The sequence below is a fragment of the Melopsittacus undulatus genome, chromosome 5 (genome assembly GCF_012275295.1).
Source record: "Melopsittacus undulatus isolate bMelUnd1 chromosome 5, bMelUnd1.mat.Z, whole genome shotgun sequence".
NCBI lineage: Eukaryota > Metazoa > Chordata > Aves > Psittaciformes > Psittaculidae > Melopsittacus > Melopsittacus undulatus.
In genome coordinates, this window is record NC_047531.1 from 18363145 (window position 1) to 18385186 (window position 22042).

Here is a 22042-nt window from a genome sequence, read left to right on the forward strand (position 1 = left end):
ACATTTTATCCTTAACAGTGGGAGTTGACTGCTGCTTTCAATGCTCTACTGACTTTCTCACCTCTTCCATGCTTTTTCAGACCTGCAGCTCCCAGTTGTCACCCCAGAGTGTTCCGACCAGCCTGGGATGTCACGGGCCAGCGCTGCAAGCAACATGTCCCAGGGCAGCAAAAACACTGACAAGATACGTGGTTCCCATCCAAGGTACTAGTAGAAGCAGAGCAGGAGGGCACAGCTGTAAGCTAATGATACCCCACCTGCAGAAACCATGAGTGCTGCATCCTGCAGTTGTCTGGGAGTCCGGGACACAGAATGTAACAACAGAGGAGACCACAGCAGATGGAGCACTCAAATGCATTGCATAGCCTATACTTGCATAATGTTTTTTTCTATACTGGCCAAGCTTGCACGTGTTTTGTGTTTGAACAGCTAAGCGTGAAGGGCATTGAAACACCTAGGCAGATAAATACAGACTCAGAGACAGCCCTGAATGTTTAGGTCTCATGGTGGCTGATCTGTTTCCTGCTCCCATTCTTGCCTTGCCCCTATCACAGACATACTCATGCAGTCCTTTGGACAGAGACCCTTCCAATGAAGAACCAAGATGCTGCTGGTTGGAGAACTGGCTGTCCATGTGCTGTTTCCTATGTTACAGTATCTCTCAGATTTTATGCTCTGAGGACCTTTCCAACCCTAACTATTCTATGATTCTATGATTCTATGACCTACCATTCTGCCAAGGGGAGAGGAAGGTCTCTTTAAGGTGATATTATTAGACTCCCTTAACAGATAGCAAAATTGAGGTCTGAAAGCCCACATATTGCCAAAGATTACACAGAAATGGGAGAGGAGACCTGTCTTTTACCAGGAATCAGTCTCAGAGACCCATAATTTGTATAGTCATCTCCTCATTGTGTTTGCTGTGGGTAGACTAATACTTGAAGATTTTAACAGTCAGAATAATAACCACATTTGTGAATAGACCTAAATATAGCTCAGATTTCCTCCAGTAACAAGCATGGCTGATTCCTTTTGTGTGGACTATGGGAGCTTGTAGACCAGTATCTGGAGAGCCACATCATTTCCAAGGCAAAGTTAACTTTCACAATTCTTTTATGATTAGCTGATTTATTGTGGGGTTATTCCTTGGTGTCAGTCTTTCAAAATATTTGGAATCATAGCTTGTGGCTTTCATTAGGGAAAACATGTAGTACTGCATATTTCTGTCTCTTTATTGAAGAAAGTGCTAACAATTGTGCAATCTTTCTGTAGTTTTTTTTTTTCTGAATTTACTCTGAATCAGTTTTAAATCTGTTTTAAATGCACTTCAGTTGTTTAAGCTGCTTGGATTTCTTTAATGTTTTTACCTTCCCTCTGAATATCCCAGGTTGTCTTGCAACAATTGCAATATGCCCACAATGCATTTAGCCATACCTACTCTCAAATGTAACTCCCTCCTAACATAGTTATTTTCTATGTATAGAAAATAGGATTTAAAAATACTGAAAGCAATAAAAAGACTTGATGTAATGATTTGTTCCAGCCTGCTTGGTTTTGTCTGCTGTATTGCTTAACTTGGAGGAAAAAAGGTTAATTTCCTATTTCTGATAATTTCAGTATTCCACCAAATTCTTATAGTTCATTTTCCTCATTTGCAAAAACACTTCATTAATGCTGTGTATTTTTATTACTTTCCAGGAATCATGTATCACTTTCACCCTACCACAAGGACATCCTTAAAGCTCAAGACCTTTCTGTCATCATCAAAGCATATGTGCTTGTGACATCTTTAACACCTCTGCGAGCATTCATTCATTCAACCACCACTGTCTGGCATCCACCCAAGAAGAAGCATTTTTCTGTAAAGGTAAAACATTTAGTTTCCCATTTTTTTCATCTTTCAGGCAAATTACTGAGACAGAAAACCAGATAATACCTTTCTTTTCTTTTACTCCCTCTTTATTTGCAATCCACAGCTGATAGTGAATATTCTACTAGTGTACAGCTTTCATTTCTCTGAGTGAGCAGGGTTTTCCTCATGAAGAGCTGGGAAGGGCAGGGAAGAGTTTCCTGGGCAGTGGGGGCCTGGGATTTGCTTTCCTCAGAGCCCATTTTTATTGGTGACATTTGACAGCAGTTGCAAGGTTGGAGTTTTCTCTAAAGCACAGCAGTTGAGGTCCTGTCATGCAGTAACATTTTTTGCCCGGATATTGACAGTGTTGTAAAAAAGGAAAGTAAATATTTTAAATAGTTTGTTTGGATTTTCTTTTTTAGGTGCAGTAAAACAGAATGGGGGAGGGCCAGGGCACTTCTAAATAAGGGGAAGGAAATATTCAATGGAGAGGGTGGGCCTCCCATGGTCTCAGTTTTTCGAAGAAGGATGTTTCACATGGATTAACTCTAGACATCTTCAAGTGCCTGGAGAGACACCCTCTCTCTGCAAATCTAGTTTGCTGAGCAGTTCTATGGATTTCCAAGCATGCTTTCCCATTCCTTTGGTCCTTTAGCAAGGAACTGTGCTTGCAACACAGCAGTTATTCTTGAAGGAGCTATGGTTATGCAGCTGCTCCTTTCTTTTTGAAGGAATAAGGTCACAAAGTGGCAATGATTTCTTGATGTTGCATAGATCAGCTCCTGCAGCAGCCATCCGAGGATGGGTGCACCTTGCCTGTGTAGCCCTCTTGGGGTACGAGCAGGTCTAGGCTTCAGATCAGTCTGAGTGTTGAGGTGTCACAGTCAGGACTCTCAATGGCGCCAGCCATTTGGTATGTTCTACAATTTTAGCTCTCTCAAAGTTAAGTGCCTAGTGTAAGCTCATTATCTAATTCTAGTTATTGGAGAAGCAGACACTCCTAGCAAACAAATCTTCCCACCCCATTTAGACACTAATACTGGAATGAGATGAGTTTCCTGCTAAGAGTGTCTGCTTCCTTCTGTGGGTTATGACATTCTTAGAAAACATACCAAATTCTAGATTGCCAAAATGAGGTGAGATGAACCTTCTTCTTTTACTTCCCTCCCTCAGAAGCTATGGAAGCCCACGGAGATAGCCATTTGTTTTCCTCTGCTAAGATTAATGGTCACTCGCTTTCAAAACTCGGGGTTCAGTTTTGTTTTATGTTTATTAAAATGGCACAATGTCCAGCAGCATCACCATTGCAGCTGAAGAAGGGACTATTTTAAAGGCTAGTAGTCATTAGTAATTGTGATACGACTCTGTGAAATAATCCCCACTGAGTGAAGTCTGCTGAATAGGGCACCAGCCACCATTTATAGAGTACTTTGGCAGCTAAAGCAGCAATAAAAGTGATAGATAGAAAGAGCGGCACATCTACAGTAGTTCCAATCTGGATACTGCTGCTGTGGTGTTATATCTTCCACAGCTTTATGCAGACTTGTCAAAATGGCAAGAAATAAACAAAAAATAGGCACCACAGAAAGTGCATTTGGAGTGATGTATAGATTGAAACGAAGATTAACAAAATGATGGAAAATGGGGTGCATAAGGCTGTCTCTTGGCATGAAGAAGTGTGCCCTGTAAAGAACATGGGAGGAGTCAGTGAATGTTCCAGAGAAGTGGGACACTGAGAATTCATGGAGTGGCCAGGAAGCACTACTGGGAAAATCATAAAGAGGCTTCTGTGCTTGGTGCAGAGGCATCAGGCAGATCATCAGTAAGCAAACAGTACTTGAAAGAAGGCTTGATTTCAACCACTGACATCCTTTGGGATGAGATTACATCAAGTTTCTCATCAACTTCATGTAGCTGTCACCTGTTGCCAGTGGCATTTACAGTGCCAGCAGAGTGACCTCCTCTCCCACAGTAGCCAGTGGAGCTACGTACTTTTGTACTAGCTGAGAAACCTGGTCCTAAAAAACTGGAAATAAGAGCTTTCGGTTTCTGCCAACTGTATTGTTCAGGAAGGAAAACTGCTTGTTATGTTGTCAAGCTCCAACCTGTCAAGAGTCAGTAAATATCTAAAGTGTCTCTAAAGACCTGTTCTTCCACTGACTGACGGAATACCCATTGATGTCACTGGGGACTGAACATGCCTATAAAGGAGACTTTGGTCTGGAAAGATTTGCTAGTGTGCAATATGTTTTTCCCCAAAAGCAGCTGACTGTTTTTTTTTTTTTAATGAACATATGAGAATAATTTTAATCTTCTCCATTGCAGTCATGGATGTGCTGCCTTCAGTAATGTTGCACAATAATTTGGGACCTCCCCAGTGTATATAGGTTTCTAGTCAGCAAATTTTCTTACCAGTATAATTAAACTATAAGAAACTAATCCCCAATTGTGGTTAACTTGGTTATAACATGACTATCACAAACTTATTACTTTAAGTTTAAGTTTAATTTGATCCCATATGTACAACAATCATTTAGAGCTGCTAGAAGTAACCAGAATGTGGTATATATGAAGGAGAAACTTTTAAAAGACTGGAGATGGGCTACCAGATGATTTCAAATGATTAAGAGAAGCTGTGTAAAGAAAAACCAGGAGTTTAATGAATTAAATAATATTGCCTTCTCCGCTGCTTCCTTGTTAGTAAACTATTGTAAATGGTTTTTACAACTTATATTTACTTATCCTAATCATAGCGGCAAGGCTTCAGAATGACGCCTTCAACAAGCATTGGCCAAATGGCAGTTCAGGAAGAGTTCAAGTGTGTTTTGCTCACCAGCTGCCAGGTTTTCCCTGGATTATACATATTTTAGTATCTCAATTCAGAAAGCAAAAAAAAAAAGGAATATTCTGAGCTGGCATGAGGATTCTGTGTGTAGTCAAGGGGTAGCAAAAGCGCAACTCTAGATTTATGCCCTGGATGAGAAGATGCAGGAGGTACAGGGGAGAGAATGGCTTTCTGCCACGCAAATGTTTTGATGTGAGACTTGCATAATAGCCTTATTTCCTTGAGGAAATTTGGAAACCCTTTATTTAGACCATCTGTGCATTGAAAAATTAATAATCAAATGGAAGCTTTCTATTTTGCATATGGTACCAATTAAAGGGTGGGTCTCTGTCAATGTATGCAGTAATTCCATTTGTGTTAATGGGCATTATGCATGTCTATTGAGCAGAAGGCTGACCCTGCAATAATTTTCTGTGTTATAGAAGCTGGTGTGCAAAACAGTCATTTATGATTAAGTATCTCAAGGTTTAACACACTGTGAAGTGCTCCTTTTGCCCCACTGTTAACCTTTCACAACCTGGTCCCAGTTCTTAATGAAGGGATGCACTTTTGTAGTCTGTAGTGGTGCCACATCCTGTGTTGCCTCAGAAGGTTCTTCTGTGCTGTTGGCAACTACCCACAGCCCCTGCTCTGCACTGTCCCCTTGCTCATCCAAAATAGACAGTCAGGTACCTCCTGGATCTGAATTCCTTGACTGCTGTTCTTGCATAATCCTCGATATGTTCAGCTGAAACTGTGCTTTTAAGTGATTTTCCAGTTGTGCAGTGAGGTAAATTTATTAAAGCAGTTTGCTGTTAAGCTTGCTGTGGTATAAGTCACTATAACTACCACTGAAATTCTCTGTCTGTGTATTAAGCATTTGGAAACTCGAGTAAGGAGAAATATATTTTTTACTTAACGTATATGCAAATAAAACGGGACCCTCACCAATCGAGGCAACACATCTTTTAATATGTTGTGCAGTTCTGGCTGAGAGCCGAACCCTGTGACAATTCAGTTGCAGTATTGCCCTCAAGTGGCCAGTTTTGATACTACTTCAAGTAATAACCACGGACATCAGGGTGCATAGAATCATAGAATAAGCTAGGTTCGAAAAGACATGCCGTTAAAGAGCAAAACTCTTAGAAACAGCAGAAAGGCTCAGGATTTTTTCCCTTTATTTTCTTTCTGAATTGCATATGCTTGCCCTGCTACTTAGCAGGAGCAAATAAAGAAAATTGGCATCAACTCTTAATCCGTTAGATTACAAGATTATTTAGGAATAAAATTAAATTTGTTCTTTAAATTCTGTAAGAATTTAGCATATGCATTTCACTGTTGTTACAAGTAGCAAGAATCAATACTACAGTGCTCCTCTCCTAAACATAACGAAAATGCTATCTCTGTTTTCTGCCTTTATAGTGTCTAGAGCTCTAACATTTCTCCTTGCACTGACATAAGAACAAAAGTCTGTCTGGACTGGGGGAGATCAAAGACACACCTAGTCTGACATTCTGTTTCTGGCAACAGCTGGGCAAGAAAGCATCATGAATCTGCATAACAAGACAAGCATAAAGTGTGAGTCCCAAGGCAGACTAGAGATATTTCTGGTAACCTGCAAGGTTAGGAACACAAAACTGGAAGTTGAATATTTATGTTTAATAAGCTACAGTGGACTTTTATGCCATGTAATTCTAGAATTTTTAACCTATTAATGCTTTTGGTCTTCCCAATATCTTTCATCAATGAGACTCCACAGATTGTGTGTTGCTCAAGAAAGAATATTTGTTTTAAAATTTGACCGGATTACTTAATTTCATACCCTTAAATCTTTTCTTAGGAGAAAATAATGAATAATCCTTACTTCTTGACCTTTCCCATGTCCATGCCAATCTGTCATGCAGTGCATAAATAAAGGTAAAATTCTTCCTAGAGTTCTTTTCTGATCTTGTCACTATGAATATCCAAATTTAGCTAGTAAGAGCTCTAGGCTTATTGTTTTTCATAATGTGGATATGTCATATGTAAGTCTTTACACCATTACTACCTAGGCCCTTAGCTCTCTGCTAAGTGCACCCCTCCGTGGATCCCAGCTTTCTCAGACCTACCTCCCGTTATCCTGATTCTTCTAATCTTTCCCTTTTTGCTTTCCAGCTTCCCTTAGTGAAACTAATACACTTTTGCTTCTCACAGAGAGCTGGGAAATGCTGTTAGTAAATAACCTTTACTTTCCCACTAAGTCAGTTCTGGGTTGGGAAACCATCCTTCAGCTGTAGTCAAAGGACCTAATTTAGTGGTTGCTGAAGCTTATTAGGTGGCTTTTTGTCTTTAGGCTTAGTCTTACTAGCAAGGATCTTTAGAGAAAATCTTTCTCAGGTGGCCTTTTTTCCTCCATGTAAGTTGTAAGGGTTGAGGGATGAGGCTGTATTTTTTTTTTGTCTTGAAATATTAAATGACATATCTTTAAGAAATCATTAGTAAAGGAGAAAAATATATATAAGTGGGAAAATTACTGTGTGAAAATAGCTGAATAATACTGTGGTTTGTCCTTTCATCAGTTGCCATGATAGAGCCGCAGAGAAATGGCACATCGTGACAATAAATCAGGGGTGGAATAAACAATTACCTGAAGCTAACACTATAAACTTGTGATAAATTATGGCACTGTTTTCTCTGTAATGTATTCTAGAGTCATTGTTTTGATTATGGGTATGTTTTTCTCCCATTATATGACTTACAAGTTTTTCTATATACTGTAATTGGTGGTGAGGTCTTCCTGTGCTAGCAGGCAATACGGGAAATGGCTTTATTGCAAAGTATGCTTTTTCCAACCTTCCATGTGGAATCATTCAGTATTCTTGCAGACATCTTAGTTATTTAGATAACTCTGTATGTAAAGTTAAAGAGATTCTTACTTGTGTGTTAAAGAGTATTTTTGTATCCATGGATCACTACTTACAACCAAAAGTATTTGGACTTGATGAAGAAAATTCATCAAATATAGATCCAGTAAGAATTAATGTACAAAAATAAACTGAGAGTACAGAACCTATACTGAAGGTTAGCAGAGATTGATTAAATTGATTCAAGTGAAAACATCCTCAGCTGTTTTCAAGGAGAGGCAATTACCTTAGGTCTTTTGAGGCTCTGCTGACCCAGATTAGGAGAACAGCGCCTCTGATGCATAGCAGACAATCTGTAGAGGACATCCTTTGTTCCTTCAAAAAGGGTAATTTCTTTAAAGCAAAGGTTATGCATTGGCTCCTCAGACATAAACCTTGCTTTTGGATATGATCCTGGTAACTTCATGTGCCATCTAGTTTTGAAGGCTACAACTGGAAACCAATGCAGTCCTTTGAAAGTCTAGTCATACAAATCCTGTAAAGTCTGATGTATCAAAGCCCAAAATGTAAACCTCAAAATTACACTGAATTACTTGTTAGCCCCAGTTGCCTCTTATCTTCTGTCTCCTTTCCCCTTTGATAAGTTTAGAGCTTAGCTACACCTCTAAAGGTGAGATACAGTTGCAGGTAAAATTGATGAATTCACAGTATCTAAGCAAAACCAGCATAGAAGTGGCTAATTGATGATATGCAATTAGCTGTCAATGAGAAATAATGATACACTTACTATTAATTTCATTAGCAGAACAGGTAAACCACGATACCAGACACTTAAAATTGTTAATAAACATTCCACATTTCTAAACATTGTTCTATAAATACCCTCTGAAACACCCACCCCCTTACCTACATTTACCCATTTACATTCTCTCCCAGGCAGCTCAGGTTACAAACATCCCCAACTCTCCTGGATGCAATTTCCATTCTTGTGTGCACCTATCCTTCGATAAGCGGGGGTTCCAGCTCTGTATGTACCATTTCATGTGTACCCACGCAGGACCTGTGCCAATCCCTTTCACTAGTATTTCCTGCAGCATAGGCAGAAGCTGTGATACTACTGGGCTGACTTCTGGCAGTGCCTAATCAGGTTTTGACTGCTGCTGTTTCTACCCCAAAGTCCCCTGCTGCAAGTTTTCATACTGCTTTTATATAATTTCTGAAGCTGACTCCTTTCTTGTTTCAAAAGTCACTTTGTAAATTCCTGGTTACTGTTTAATCTGGCTGATGATCATCTTCCTCTTTGTCATTATAAGATTGGGGCAAACATCCTCCCAGGCACACGGGTTTTGTTGTCCATGGGCAGGCTGTGTGAGCACTCCTGTGGCATATTTCCTACGTGTCTTCAGTGTCTCATTTAGATTCCCTCTACAGCCACTGGAGGAGCAGAGCAGTTTTAAATTGCAATTAATGTCACCATTTTGAGGTGTCTATCTTAGGATGGCATAAATCATGCTCTTTAGGTGTCTGTGTTCTGCACAGAGGTATAAAAATAACCTAGACATTTAGCTCTCTGTCGTGGATTAAGCCCAGACCGTAAGTCAGCCACGTAGCCTTCTCACTCCCCACTTTTCTTTCCCACCTCCTCCCCCCCCCGGAGAGACGGGGAGGAGAATCGAAAGAATGTAACTCCCACGGGTTGAGATAAGAACAGCCCAGTAACTAAGGTAGAACACAGACCGCTACTGCTGCCACCATTAATAATAATGATAATGGAAATAACAAGGGAAGAGAATACAATACCACCTGTTGATACCCAGCCTGACCGAGCAGTGAACCAGCCCTTCCAGGTAACTGCCAGTTACATCCTGGGCATGATGTACTGTGGGATGGAATACCTCTTTGGCTAGTTTGGGTCTGGTGTCCTGTCTCTGCTTCCTCCCAGCTTCCCCTTCTCCCTGGCAGAGCATGAGACTCTGAAAGTACTTGGTCAGACCAAACATTTGAACAGTAACCAAAAACATCGGTGTTATCAACACTGTTCCCAGGCTGAAAGTCAAAACCACAGCACTGCACCAGCTATAAGAAGGAGAAAAAATGACTGCTACTGCTGAACCCAGGACACTCACATATGTATAAGCAATGTAGTCTTATGCAGTGGGATCCCTCCATGGATTTTGACACCTGGGTGAATTGTCTTCGTGTGAGTTGTGTCTGTAACACTGAACAGAAAGCTAATCAATTCAGTCAGTGAAGGTAGGTTTTTTAAGAGTGCCTTTCCTAATTTTAATTGAAGAAAATATTTCTTATCAGGAGGCAAGGCTGTTGACGCAGGAGTCCCGGACAACGCAGAGGCAATCAATGTGATCAAGTGATTGCCAAACTTTATTAGATACAGTGCTCTTCTTATACCCTTACTCCCTTATGTAACAGCCTTGGATACTGAGCTCTAATTGGTTAGTCTAGAGGTTACTATCACTTACAGAGCTAATGTTTACAACTTGTTATAATTGCAATTAAATACTTTACTCTAAAAATCCAGTGGGAAACTACAACCTTGGCAGAGATCATTCTCTGCATGTTTTCAGTGGAAAATTACAGAGGCCTAACAAGACAATTGACCTTGCTTATGCCTGCCAAGAATCTTCTTACTTTATCAGGATCCCTCACTACATGGCCTTGGCTCTTTAAGAATTCCCACACAAGACTATGCTAGGGCTGAGCTAGAAGGTAATCTCAGAAAGATCCCTACAGTTTGGTTTTATACTCTTTCTCAGGGCAGTTCCCTGGTTTGCTGCTCCAGCATCTCTCCTAAGAAGTTCATTTGCAGAAAAATTGCCAGAGGAAAATTCTCTCAAGGGAGTTACTACAGTCACCACAGCATTCAGCCCTGTGGGTGCCCTGCTCTTCCACTGTTCTTGAGTCCCCATGACTCTGTTCATGAAGCTCTTAAATCAGAATTCCTTTTTCAATTAAATTGCATTTTATCAGTGTGTCAGGCCTTATGCTGGTGGTTCAGTGTATTTTTGAGGAGCCAAAGAGATCCATGTCACTGGGATCATAAACCTTACTTTAATGACTGCAGACTGTAAAAGGTGGATGCCAAAGCTGGTAGAGAAAAAGCATTGTAAAATTAATATTGATTAGTGGCTTATCCTAAAGCAGGAGTAGTTATCAGTGAGCAAACGGTCAATGAGTTAAAATTAATCTCATGAATACTCCTAGTTCATTCTGCCTTTACAGAAAATGTGTGCTTGACCCATGTAACTTGACTGCATTTACACACTTCTTTCAGGGATTACATAAATATGTGGAAGGTACCTCCAACTGTATGCATTCAGCATGTGGATGAACATCTTTCAGCTCCGGAGAAGTCTTGCAATTCTGTATACAAAGGTGTCATTGTACATAATATATGTGCATATCAATGTTACGTTTTACAGCCTACTAAAATTTAATCCCTCTGTTTAAAAATTTGCCAGCCAGAGGTAAGCTTTGTCCCAGACTAACTTCCTGTGACTGCCAACAGTTTTTCCAATTCTGTCCTCTTTCTACCATTCGATGCTGCTTTTAATCATGATCGATCAATGAGATTTATCCAGTGAGACTGGATCTTGCTGGACAGGTAGTCTGTTTCTTCTGAAGGTGAGAGAACTAGTGGCAATGGTGACCTTCTGAAGAAACCTTCAATTCAGTGACTTTTGTATACTGCAGTTGAACATAGATATTTATATATCTTTGTTGGGTGCACTCAGAAGAACCGGAGGTTGTTGCAGGCTTTCAGACTTTGTCACCCCTAATCCATATAGTTTACATTTTCCCCATCAGTTGCTGAGAATCCTGTTGGAACCATAACAGTCAAAACTAACTTGAACTTGTTTAAATAGCATTTTTTTTGTGAATTGGAATGTAACCTGGAGTATTCATCTCTTGTCTCCACTGGTCCTGAACCAGCCTGACTAAATATTTATTTTCAGTTGTTGGCTTAGAATAAACATTGTCCTAAAATCTGATATCCCCTAATGAGAAACTGTTGAGCAATGTTTCTTTTCTAGGCTGGCTAAGGAGGGCTGTAGCTAAAAGACAGTTCCTTGGCGAAGCCAGTTTTATTTTAATGCCTGTTGTGTTGGAAACAGTAGCCAACAGCTCGCTAGGGGTGCAAACAGGGCAAATCAGCCTGTCTTTCATCAGTTCTTACTAGAAAATATATGCATTGCTAATATTTTTTGTTCAGATGCTTAAGAATTTATTTACAGTGAGGAGAAAATGAATAATGAGGCCTTTTCTGTCCCTCTTGCCCTTTCTTCCAATAATCCCCATTTCTCCTTATAAAATTCTATAACTTTTTATGCTCCCTGTGCAACAAAATCCCACATTTTTTACTTAGCACCTCAATGCCTACTGCAGATTTAGGAAAACAGAGAAAAGGTGCAAGCCAGTTTAAAAGGAATATGCATGGTGTACAGGATCTGGCAGAGATGCTGGAAACAGTTGTTAAAGTTAGCTGAAGAACCACCGTGTAGTTCCCTCTTGGTGAAATGAGTCTCCATTTTAATTTTTTTTTTTTCATTATTTCAAATGAATGGTTTAATTAACTGTTTTTTTCCTAAACCAGGAACTGAAATGAGACAGTTTCACTCAGAGATGAATCTAAATCAAGTGATTTGGAAAGCATGTAGCTTTTTGTTCTTAATTGTTGTACTGCTCTATGGGAGAAACACAGCTTTGATGATCTTAGACTTTTTGAAACACAGACTCCCTCTCAGCCTGTTGTGCCAGGCAAATAGAGCATGACATGAGGGTTTGGATAATCTCTTTATAAATAGCAGTTCCGGGGCACTTTTGCCCTAGAGACTCATGGAATAGCAGTACATGTGGAAAACTTTCTATGGCATAAAAATACAGTGTGATGTCATTCAAGATTTCCACATCATGAGAATAACTCATCTACTGTGGTTTCTTGTTCATCACTGTAGTATTCAAAGGCAGCTGGAGAGATAACAACCATATCAGATTCCAGTGAGAAGCTGCATGCTTCCACCATGTTATGCCAGTGGAACATGTGTAAGTGGGTAATAGAAAATATACAATGACATTTCTAAGCCCATTAAGTAGGGAAATTATTGGAAATAATCAGATATTTTTATTTTCTGAATGTCAATACAGAACATGTTCTATGTGTATTTTTTGTACTTTATCTTCGGAGATAGTACTTTTTACTATAAAAATGTATCTGTTTCATAATATAGTACTACTAAATTATCAAATATTTTTATATAGTTGATACATTAATTGTGTTATGTGCTGTGTAATAGCTGTAATGGAAATATGGTTTAAAGGCAGCCCCTTTTTTAGCACAAAGGACTCTAATGCAACAAAAGCTGGCAGTGTCCCACTCTTCACTAGAGCTCTGTGTTGCTCCTGTCATTTTCTTAAGTTTTATCTGAAATGATGAGGTTGGTTAATTCACATAAGTGATGAAACCAGCTGAGGACAGTGTTGTGCAGGCCAGTGATTATGCCACTGAGAAGATTCACAAGTCCAGAAACCTCAGGATGTGCAAGAGTTCAGTCAAAACACAGGCTGTGTTGACCGGCTCTTTTCCACATCTTTCTTCTGTATTTTATTTAAAGCTTGTTAACCTGGAGTAAAGGTTTGTAGTCAAGGTCAAGTGGGACAGCCCTTGGTGCAGTGTGTTAACAGGAAAAAATGCTTTTGCTTTGAGTATGCTATTACCTGCTGCTGAAGAGGTGTCTGTGGTTTCCATTGCCTAGAACCAGTGAGAGCAAAAGGTTTTATCAAAGTCAACTTAGTCTGTGAGCAAAGCCTGAGTCTGTGGGTATTTTTTAAAACCATTAATACGGGTTTATTTATGATATGCTTATGTTTAAACAAGGAGTCATTCTGTATTAGTATGCAGTGTGGAGCTTTTCATGCCACTCTTCAAATGAATAAGATCTGAAGCTGACATTCTAAAGCAATTTTTACTTCTACTAGCCTTTCAATGCATGATTTACTGTAAATGTTCAAAAGTACATGTAATCTTTTTTACAGCTGCAAAGGTTTTTTGAGATATTCTTCAGAAGCAGTTCTCCCCAACAAGCCTTCAACAACATGAAGGAAGCGATAAGCAAACTTCTACTTATGACTGAGGTCTTCAGTGAATCGTCTGCCTCAGGACCAAATTCTTTCAGTCAGTAAGTGACTTGCAGTGGTCATTGCTATGCTATTGTCAAAATATCTCCTTAGAACAGAATAAAAATTGTAAAGGATACATGACTCCTAAAATAGGATATTCACCTCTATTTCATACTTCCTTTTAAAGTGGCAACATGCTGCATATAGGAGTAAAACTCTTCAATATCCACAGTGCTTATAGTTTGTGAAAGATTATGATGAATACTTAGGATCAGATACTGTGTCCTGATTGTTTCAGGTAGCACAAATGAACAGAAATCTCTCACAATTGAGCTAGTTCTAACATATATAAAGCTGTATTTCCTTTCAATGAACCTTCTGTCTTCTGTCAAATATTTAATGCTAGAGTAGTCCAGATGGTTCAGAGCTGGCTGTGGCAGGCAAGCTGAACAAGAGACACTGTAGAATACTTTATGAAATATACAGTAGTAAATATACCTAGTCGGCAACAGTCACATTTGTGTGGGTTTTAAATCATTGTAATAATTTCTATTAGAGTGTTAAAGTTCTTACACATAAATCAACTTTTATTACGTAATATTTGTATTAATTAAAATTAGTATTTGTTCTATATATATGTTCTGTCATATCCCTGACATTTTAGCTATAAATGTGAAATAAGTTACTATTAATGAAATTTATATGTTTTATAAAGCTGTTTGAGAACCCAGATGTTTTAGTAGCAATACTATAAAGCTCATTATTTGACTTATGCAAGTTGGAAATAAAGCTTACATTGTGAGTGGAGAGAGTAATGAGGAGGGAAGCAGTGTAACAGGGATGGAGCTAGTTTGACAGTGGCCCAGTATTTTTTACCAATGGGACGGATATCTCTGTTTAGTGTAGACCAAGACTTACTTATTGCTCCTGGCCCATGTCTTCAAACAACCCCATAGCTGCAGCCAATTCTTTAGCTTCAGTGAGTCAGAGAGTTTCACCATCTATTGCGCTCCTGATGTCTTAAGAACTTTTGCAGGAGCTGATTCTCATCAAAAGGCATTTTCTCCTCCCATGTATTTCACCTCCCTCACTGGTTTAAAAGTCAACCATATATAAATACACTTTAATATAGCACTATTTTCATCAGCTCATAATCTGACTCTATCTGTCTTTAATACTGTCTTAGTGTAATTTTATTTTATTTAGTCTGTATTGCATGCTGTCTCTTGACCTGTGTGTGTATGTTCTTGTGTGTGCTCTCTGGGCCTGTGTGTGGATGTCGTAGCATATATAGGGCCATGGTTTAGTGGTCGACTTGGCAGTGTTAGGTTACCATTTGAACCTGATGATCTGAAAGGTTTTTTCCAGCTTAAATGATTATATGATTCTCAATCAATTTTATTTTACTGAATCTGATTTCCATTACTTTGTATTTCAGATGCAGCCAATGTTTTCAAATGCTAACCTTTGACATTGGATTTGGCACCTCCATATATCCAGTTGTTCTCAAGGTGAGAAAATTGCACAAGTTATTTCCTGACCCAAAAAAACTTACACCAAAAATCACCAGCAGGGAACCCTCTTTGATAGGTACCCTCAAATTTCTGAGAAATGTACAAATACATCAATATTAATTTTGCCTCAAAGTGGGGAGCTGCCAGTTTGTAAGGGACAGAGTTCCTGTGATGAATTTTGGTACACCACTAAAGTTTCCATTTTAGCATTAAGGGACTATCACCCCAACTATCAGTGAAACAAAATCCACAGGAAGCATTGCATGAAGGCAGAGTCAGGTATTAACTGTGCCAGAACAGACATGAAGGGAGAAAGTTAAAATATCACAACTGGCTTTTAATAAAAATGGAAGTTCTCCATGAATTGAACTGTACTTTTCCAGCTTTGACCTCCACCATGCTGCCTTCTTCCTGCATGGTCCTCAGGGCCCTCAAAACCAGAGAAATATGACCTGGGCACAAACTCCCTGTGCCAGTTTTGTACCACTCCTACCTCAGAACAGCTGGGGTGGAAACAATAGTTGTACTGCTTTCCAGCTGCTTCTCATTGCCCCTGTATATACACACAAATATGTGTAGACCTAGGTACGTAAAATCTTTGTTCATATTTATTATATACAAAGAAAAAAAAAAGTAAATATATCCTAGGAAATTACAAGAGAACATTTTAAAAATGTATCCTCAGTAAAAATCTGTAGAGGTTTCTAGTAACAAGAGTGCAGTCAGTCTCTCCATCCTTCACAAAAACAAAGATCCTTGAAACACAATGGAAAAAGGAACATATGAAAGAAAGTTTGTGCAAGTTAAAATAAGTCCATGAAGACAATATCCTTAATTAGTCTGACAACACCTGTTTAGCTGGTGTAAGAAATATGACGTCTTATTAACAACTGTTTAACAGGCTGTAAAAAGAATTCTGCCAGGAGTTGCTTAAAAAACTAAATATAACACATAATGTTTACCTGTCTGTATAGTAGTCTCAACCATCAGCTATAATCCATGAATGTACAGTCAATCAGTTGAATAGTTTCTTATGAAAACACAAATTACTCTAAAAAATCCCAGTTGATAATTACTATGATTTTTGACTTTGAATAATATCTTTTGGAAACCATGTTATGCACACAGCCCATGTGGCTTGAAGTTACATGGTTTTATGTTTTTATGTTAAAATACTAATTTATTTGTATTTTATAAACATGAGTTTATTCATTGTGTTTATGTATTGTAAAACTTAAACTTTCATTTTTCACAAGTCCTAAATACCAGAGTTTTGCAAGAGTTGTTAACATATAAACTGACTTTTTTTTTTTTAATTAAATTTCAAATCAAGCACATGAAAAAAAGCTTTCACATGAGTATGCAATATTACACTCTATCCACTGGAGGTCAGCAAACATTGTAATGTGTAGTTCTGATGGAAAATGTGGTACAGAATTTATGTTAGATTATAATCCTGTATGTTTTATTAATATTATGACCTGCTTTTTAAATATATAATTACAGTTTGGTATATGTGGTTATTAGAGTGGACTTGATGTTCAGACTGTAAATTCTTATCTTTATTTCCAACAGGTGCATGAAAACTTTGACTTTGAGGATGAGGATGAATCAAAACTTCAGGACCAAACTTTGAAAGAATTGCTTTTTGAAGACACTTTTAATTTTCTCCTGTCTAATGAATCCTCAACAACCAGTTTCATAGAAGCTTTACAAAAAATATATGGATCAACTGTGAGTAAGGTAGTTCATTCCACCTTTTGCTTATTATTAACTATTTGAAAATATTTAATTCTAGATTGTATGCCTTTCTGAAATTTTGGTGCAAACTTATAGAATGAAGGATTTATTTAATCAAATGCAGGATTTATTTCATCAAAACCTGTTACTGAATTTTGGGGAATAAAACAGTAATTATATTGAACAATCACATTTTGTTTTAATAAAAAATTGTCTCTCAAATTATATCATTCCCCAGCGTACAGTATTTTAAGGATAGATTTAAACCTTTAACAATACAATTTCTCCACCATTTTAGATGGTCTTTTTAAATATACAGGTTTGTGTCTTTTCATAATCTGAGAATTTACTAACTCAGACAAGGAGATTCACGAGCATCAGAATTCACTTGTTTTCTACAACTTTGTGTCTTCCTCTGAATAAAAGTTCCAGTTACCTTTTTTTTTTTTTGCATTTATAAGATCTGCATTAAGTTTACATTACAATTTCTGACAAGTGGGGATCTCCTGTAGCAGTATTTCTTTCAGTCTGGTCACTTTTAAGGGTGCATTTCTAAGGCACCCCCTGCTTGCAAGACTTACAAGGACTAAATTAGCCATGCAACTTCTGCCTTTCAGACAGGTGTGGCTAAAACAGGATCATGGGTGCTAAATTAACAACAGGATAAAGTAGGAAACTGCAGACATGGGCATATATATGATATGATAACCTAAATTTACATTCCATAGAAGACCAGACCATATTTCAGTGTCTACTTCATTGTCTATACTTCATGCAGTCTCTTCTCATGGTAGTTTCTAACGGTACTTTTCTACACAAAGCCAATGCATAGTCTGCTTTACTCCATACTGAGAAATGGGAAGAGCTATCAAAGAGCTGGCTTGACATGACTTTGGATGAGGTTAGGGCAAGTTGAGAGCTGCATAGCCTGTTCCTTTGATCACCAAAAAGATTGGGATCTAAAGAAAGCATGTTGCTTTCCATGTGATTTGACCAGAATATGCTGCCCTTTCCTTCATAGGATGGAACTTACCACAGAGAAGATGAGCAATGTTTGTCTTTAGAAGAGATAAATTCAATGATAACTTTCATAAAGGAGCTGAAGAATCTTGGACAATTTGAGCTGGTAAAATGACAGGGTTTTGTTGTATTGGATATGTATTTTTTGTAAATATCTAAATATTTCTCTTTCATTGCCATTCTTTGCTGTCTCTGGCACATGTATTAAGCTGGATGGATAGGAAAAGGATATAGAAGTTATGCTGATCTTATTTTGGAGGATTTTTGTAATTTAAATTAAAATAGATAAATAAAACTTATAATTTGACTTTAGGATTCCTTGAGAAGAACAGCTAAAGCAGAAACAGAGACCAGAAAATAGAATGAAAGGAAAAGGATAAACATTATATAGATTACTAATAAGCTAGTAAGAAAATAGAAAGGTAATGCAGCAAAGTGGGTGTGAATGGAAGAACTGGAGACAATACAGCACTGAGATCATGACCAGATAATAGATACAGATGAAAGAGTGGCAAAAAAGAAAGTGTAATATGTCATCTTCACACTTCAAGAGAGTTTCTTTTTGATGAAGAATAGAGGTGGAGAAGTAACAGTCAGTGTCTCTGAATAGGCATGGCAGTTAATGGGGGAAATTATGAGTATTAGGGAAATAAAAGTTCTGCAACTGGATCTACTGTTCAGAAAGTCTGCATGATATCAGGATTTCTTCTAGACCTTCTGGATGAGTATCAGATGAGGCTTTGTGGAAGTCATATGAGAGGCAAAGTAGTAAGACCTCCGTGTCAGTACTAGTAATCCTGATTTGCAAGGCTGAGCAAGACAATCACTTTCTACACATGTGGAAAGAGCATTAATATATATCTATCCATATACTATATACACTGTCATCTGATGATTTCTCTCTTCTTTGCATTTTACAAATATTATAATGTGTAGTCTCTAATCAGTGTCTCTCTTCTCAGCTTTTCCCTTCTGCTGCACCCCAGATTCAAACTTTACTGCACGACCTTTATCACATGGTGGACCCAATGAGACAACTTGGTTCAGTCCTGACTGTGCATTGGTTGCTCTCCAGTTTACTTGAACAATTCCAGTCCATGACTAAAGAGGCACAAGTGAATCCTTCAGAATGGTAAGATAGTTATAATACGAAATGTTGAGGGTAGTTTCTCAAATTATATTAACTGCAACAGATCCAGTGAGCATCATAAAACTTAATCCTTCAGTAGATGTAGTGGATTTACAACACTTGAGATGAAGGTCCATCATCCCATTGTGGAGCAGTGTCAGCCACCCTGGCATTAGAGATGTAGTTAGCTTTTTATATAGGACAGGTTTTTTTCTCTGGTTCTGTTTCTAACACATGTATGTCATACTTCTTTACTAACTACAATCATATCTGATTTTGCAAACAACTGCTTGGGAGCAGAGGCTCATTAGACAATGTATATGCTCCATTCCAGTGAGTCTAAAGTTAAATGTGCAAATGACATTATTTTGTATGTTTTCCTTGGAGAACACCATGGTGACTACATAAGGCATCTGTAAGATTTCTCAAGTTTTAATTTTGTTCCTCATTAAATTGGGTGTGGCTTTCAGCAAGTCAGTAGTCAGCTATATCTTTGTTTGCTTAGCTGTAAAGTGGAGCTTATACTCTACCACCATGCTAGGTAACTGTTTATTGGTGTTTTGAACACACATAGTTCCATGAATGTGCTAAGTATTATTGTTGCTACTGCCAGCCACTTCATGAAAACTAAAAGATGCAGCTGTTTGCATTCATGTGTAAGCCCTTGCCCTTTTGCTGAAATATTTAGGTTTGCATATCAAAGCATACCAGCCTTTAGCAGCTTTCTGTTCTAATCTAAGAGGTGCCACTCTCTCTTTGAGCAAGCCCCTTGGCCTCTTTTGTTTTTCTTCAATATGAATATTATTGTGTATGTATAAATATGTAGAAGTACCATGACCTTTTTCCAGGGCATAGGCCGATCTGCTTCTTTGCGCTGTATTTTTCTGCAATGGCTAAGCTAATAATGCCATTCTGTCCATTCACTGTATAAAAGAACACTCGTTTTGACATTGCAAAATCATAATCTTCCACTCCTATAGCTACATGCGATGGTGAAGTGTATGTCAGATATGCATGTAATTATACTTAATTGCAAGAAAGAGCTTAGTAGAGTTTACTCCCCAAGTAGTTCAGGTAAGCATTCTCTCCAAGCTTTAATTAATCATTTTTGAGATTCCCAGATTTGATGAGTTTGTATATCAGAACAATTTTCCTGAATTTCTTTGGTTAGGGCCAGGTTGTTTTGTTGGTGCATTTAACGGTTCCTATTTCTCTGACTATGCAACATCGTTATTTTCATTTACAAAATCCAGTGATTTTCACAGCTGTCTGTCCAACCAGACAAGACACTTATGGGAAAAATAATGACTTCTGACTTCAGTCTTGTGCAGTTATTCTGTTCACTGATCATGAGTACACAGGGTGAAGAAAGAATTTGAAGGTGTAGTTTTCTTAACCCATTTCATCTACCTGACTAGTATTGAAACTTTAAATGGTATTAGTGATCTCTCTGTATTCCTTCCACAGGAGAAGCAAGAAGAGCTCTAGAAACTCATCTCAAACTGTAATGAAATGGTTACAGCCTAGGTGAGAATGACTATCTCAGATGTATTGGTATAACATAAAAAAGTTCTTTAAATGTGAGGGAGTGGTACTACCTAACATGCACTAAGATCAGTTTTCTGCATTGTTTGTGCACTGCTTTTCAACTTTGCACAGTTTCAACTTGTGATATGACTAAGATCATTGCTGTCTTTTAGAATAGGAGCTATGAAGTATTGCAGCAAGTATGTTTGGCTGTATCAGACAGCAGGGTAGCACGGTAGGATCAGTTTACGGAGAAAAGCTAACCCCTCTGTATTTGCAGAAGACAGAAGCATAAGCAGGTCAATAAAGTTGCAAATGCTTTAATGAAATCAACTGATGTATTTGGGAAAGTGTCACTAGCCTCCTGTGTGTGAGGCCAAAATAGAAGCAACAGCCTGGAAAGTGAATTTGGGTTGGAAATACTTTCTTGGAGTTTAACCTGGTCATGCTCAACACTTGGGCATTTTGAGAAACAAACATGGTTTGGCCTGTGGGGCAGAAGAAAACAGCAGCAAAGAAGTCTGTATGAGATCAGTGTTCTGCAATGGGAAGAATGAGAGACAGAGAAGGAGGAAAGTTGGGATTAAATGCGAGGAAACCAATCCCATTCTTCAGTCTGCTCTTTTGTATTTCTCTTTGGAAGATCAGCACAAGATACTTCATTCAGTGAACTGTATGCCCTCATGGAAACGCTATGACTGAGGCCATGCAAACACTACAAGAGAGCTCACATTGCTGGTTAATTGAACAGAAAAAAATTGCTAGTGATCACGTCTCACAAAATTACCTCCTGTGGCTTCTCATTTTCAAGAGACCTAGAAAACATTATCTAAAGAAATAAAATTAGTAACTCTGCTGAATACTGAAATATCAATTTTTTCTTTATGACCTATTAAGAATTGCACCGTCCACAAGTAACACATGCACTGGAGACCACAAAAGAGACTACATTTTTTCCTTTTTTATCTACCTTTGAAAAATCCCTCTGTAGATTCACAAGCCTGTAGTCACCTAGGGTACCTGACATACAGTCATTAGTTTCATTAGAGCTAATAGGCAATGTGTATGTCTGTGCTTGATAACTTCTCCAAGATAATAAATAAGAGGCCACTCATAAAGATGAAGGCTCTTTCTTGGGTAACAGCGTGTGAAGAAAAGGACTCTGCAGAGTCCAGGATCTCAGCCACTGCCTGCCCGAAGAAGATATTTGTAAATGCATCAGCCCTCAGTCTGCTGACTACAAAGGGGCTTGGACAAAGGAGTACTTGGTGGCGATGATGATTAAAAAGCCCAGTTTTCAGCAGCAATAAACCATAGAACCATTTAGATTGGAAAAGACCTTTAAGATATTGAGTGCAGCAGTAAACCTAGCACTGCCAAGTCCACCACAAAACCATGGCTGTAAGTCCCACATCTACACATCTTTTAAATATCTCCAGGGATGGTGACTCAACCACT

General features: G+C 38.3%; 1 protein-coding gene across 4 annotated transcripts in view; it reads left to right on the forward strand.

Moving 5' to 3' along the window:
* The window catches only part of CPED1 (cadherin like and PC-esterase domain containing 1), a 157436-nt gene that overhangs the window by 54896 nt on the left and 80498 nt on the right, over window positions 1-22042 (forward strand). For 3 of the 4 annotated variants that reach the window (XR_004080177.2, XM_031046312.2, XM_031046313.2), the window contains exons 6-13: window positions 81-204; window positions 1699-1867; window positions 13571-13713; window positions 15093-15165; window positions 16744-16911; window positions 17930-18034; window positions 18891-19060; window positions 20525-20584. Coding sequence is in view for 3 of the 4 variants with exons in the window: in XM_031046312.2 (XP_030902172.2) it covers window positions 81-204; window positions 1699-1867; window positions 13571-13713; window positions 15093-15165; window positions 16744-16911; window positions 17930-18034; window positions 18891-19060; window positions 20525-20584 (1012 nt within the window). In the remaining variant the exon portion in view is untranslated. The remainder of the gene's footprint in view (window positions 1-80; window positions 205-1698; window positions 1868-13570; window positions 13714-15092; window positions 15166-16743; window positions 16912-17929; window positions 18035-18890; window positions 19061-20524; window positions 20585-22042) is intronic. The other variant, XM_031046314.2, reaches the window with a different exon arrangement.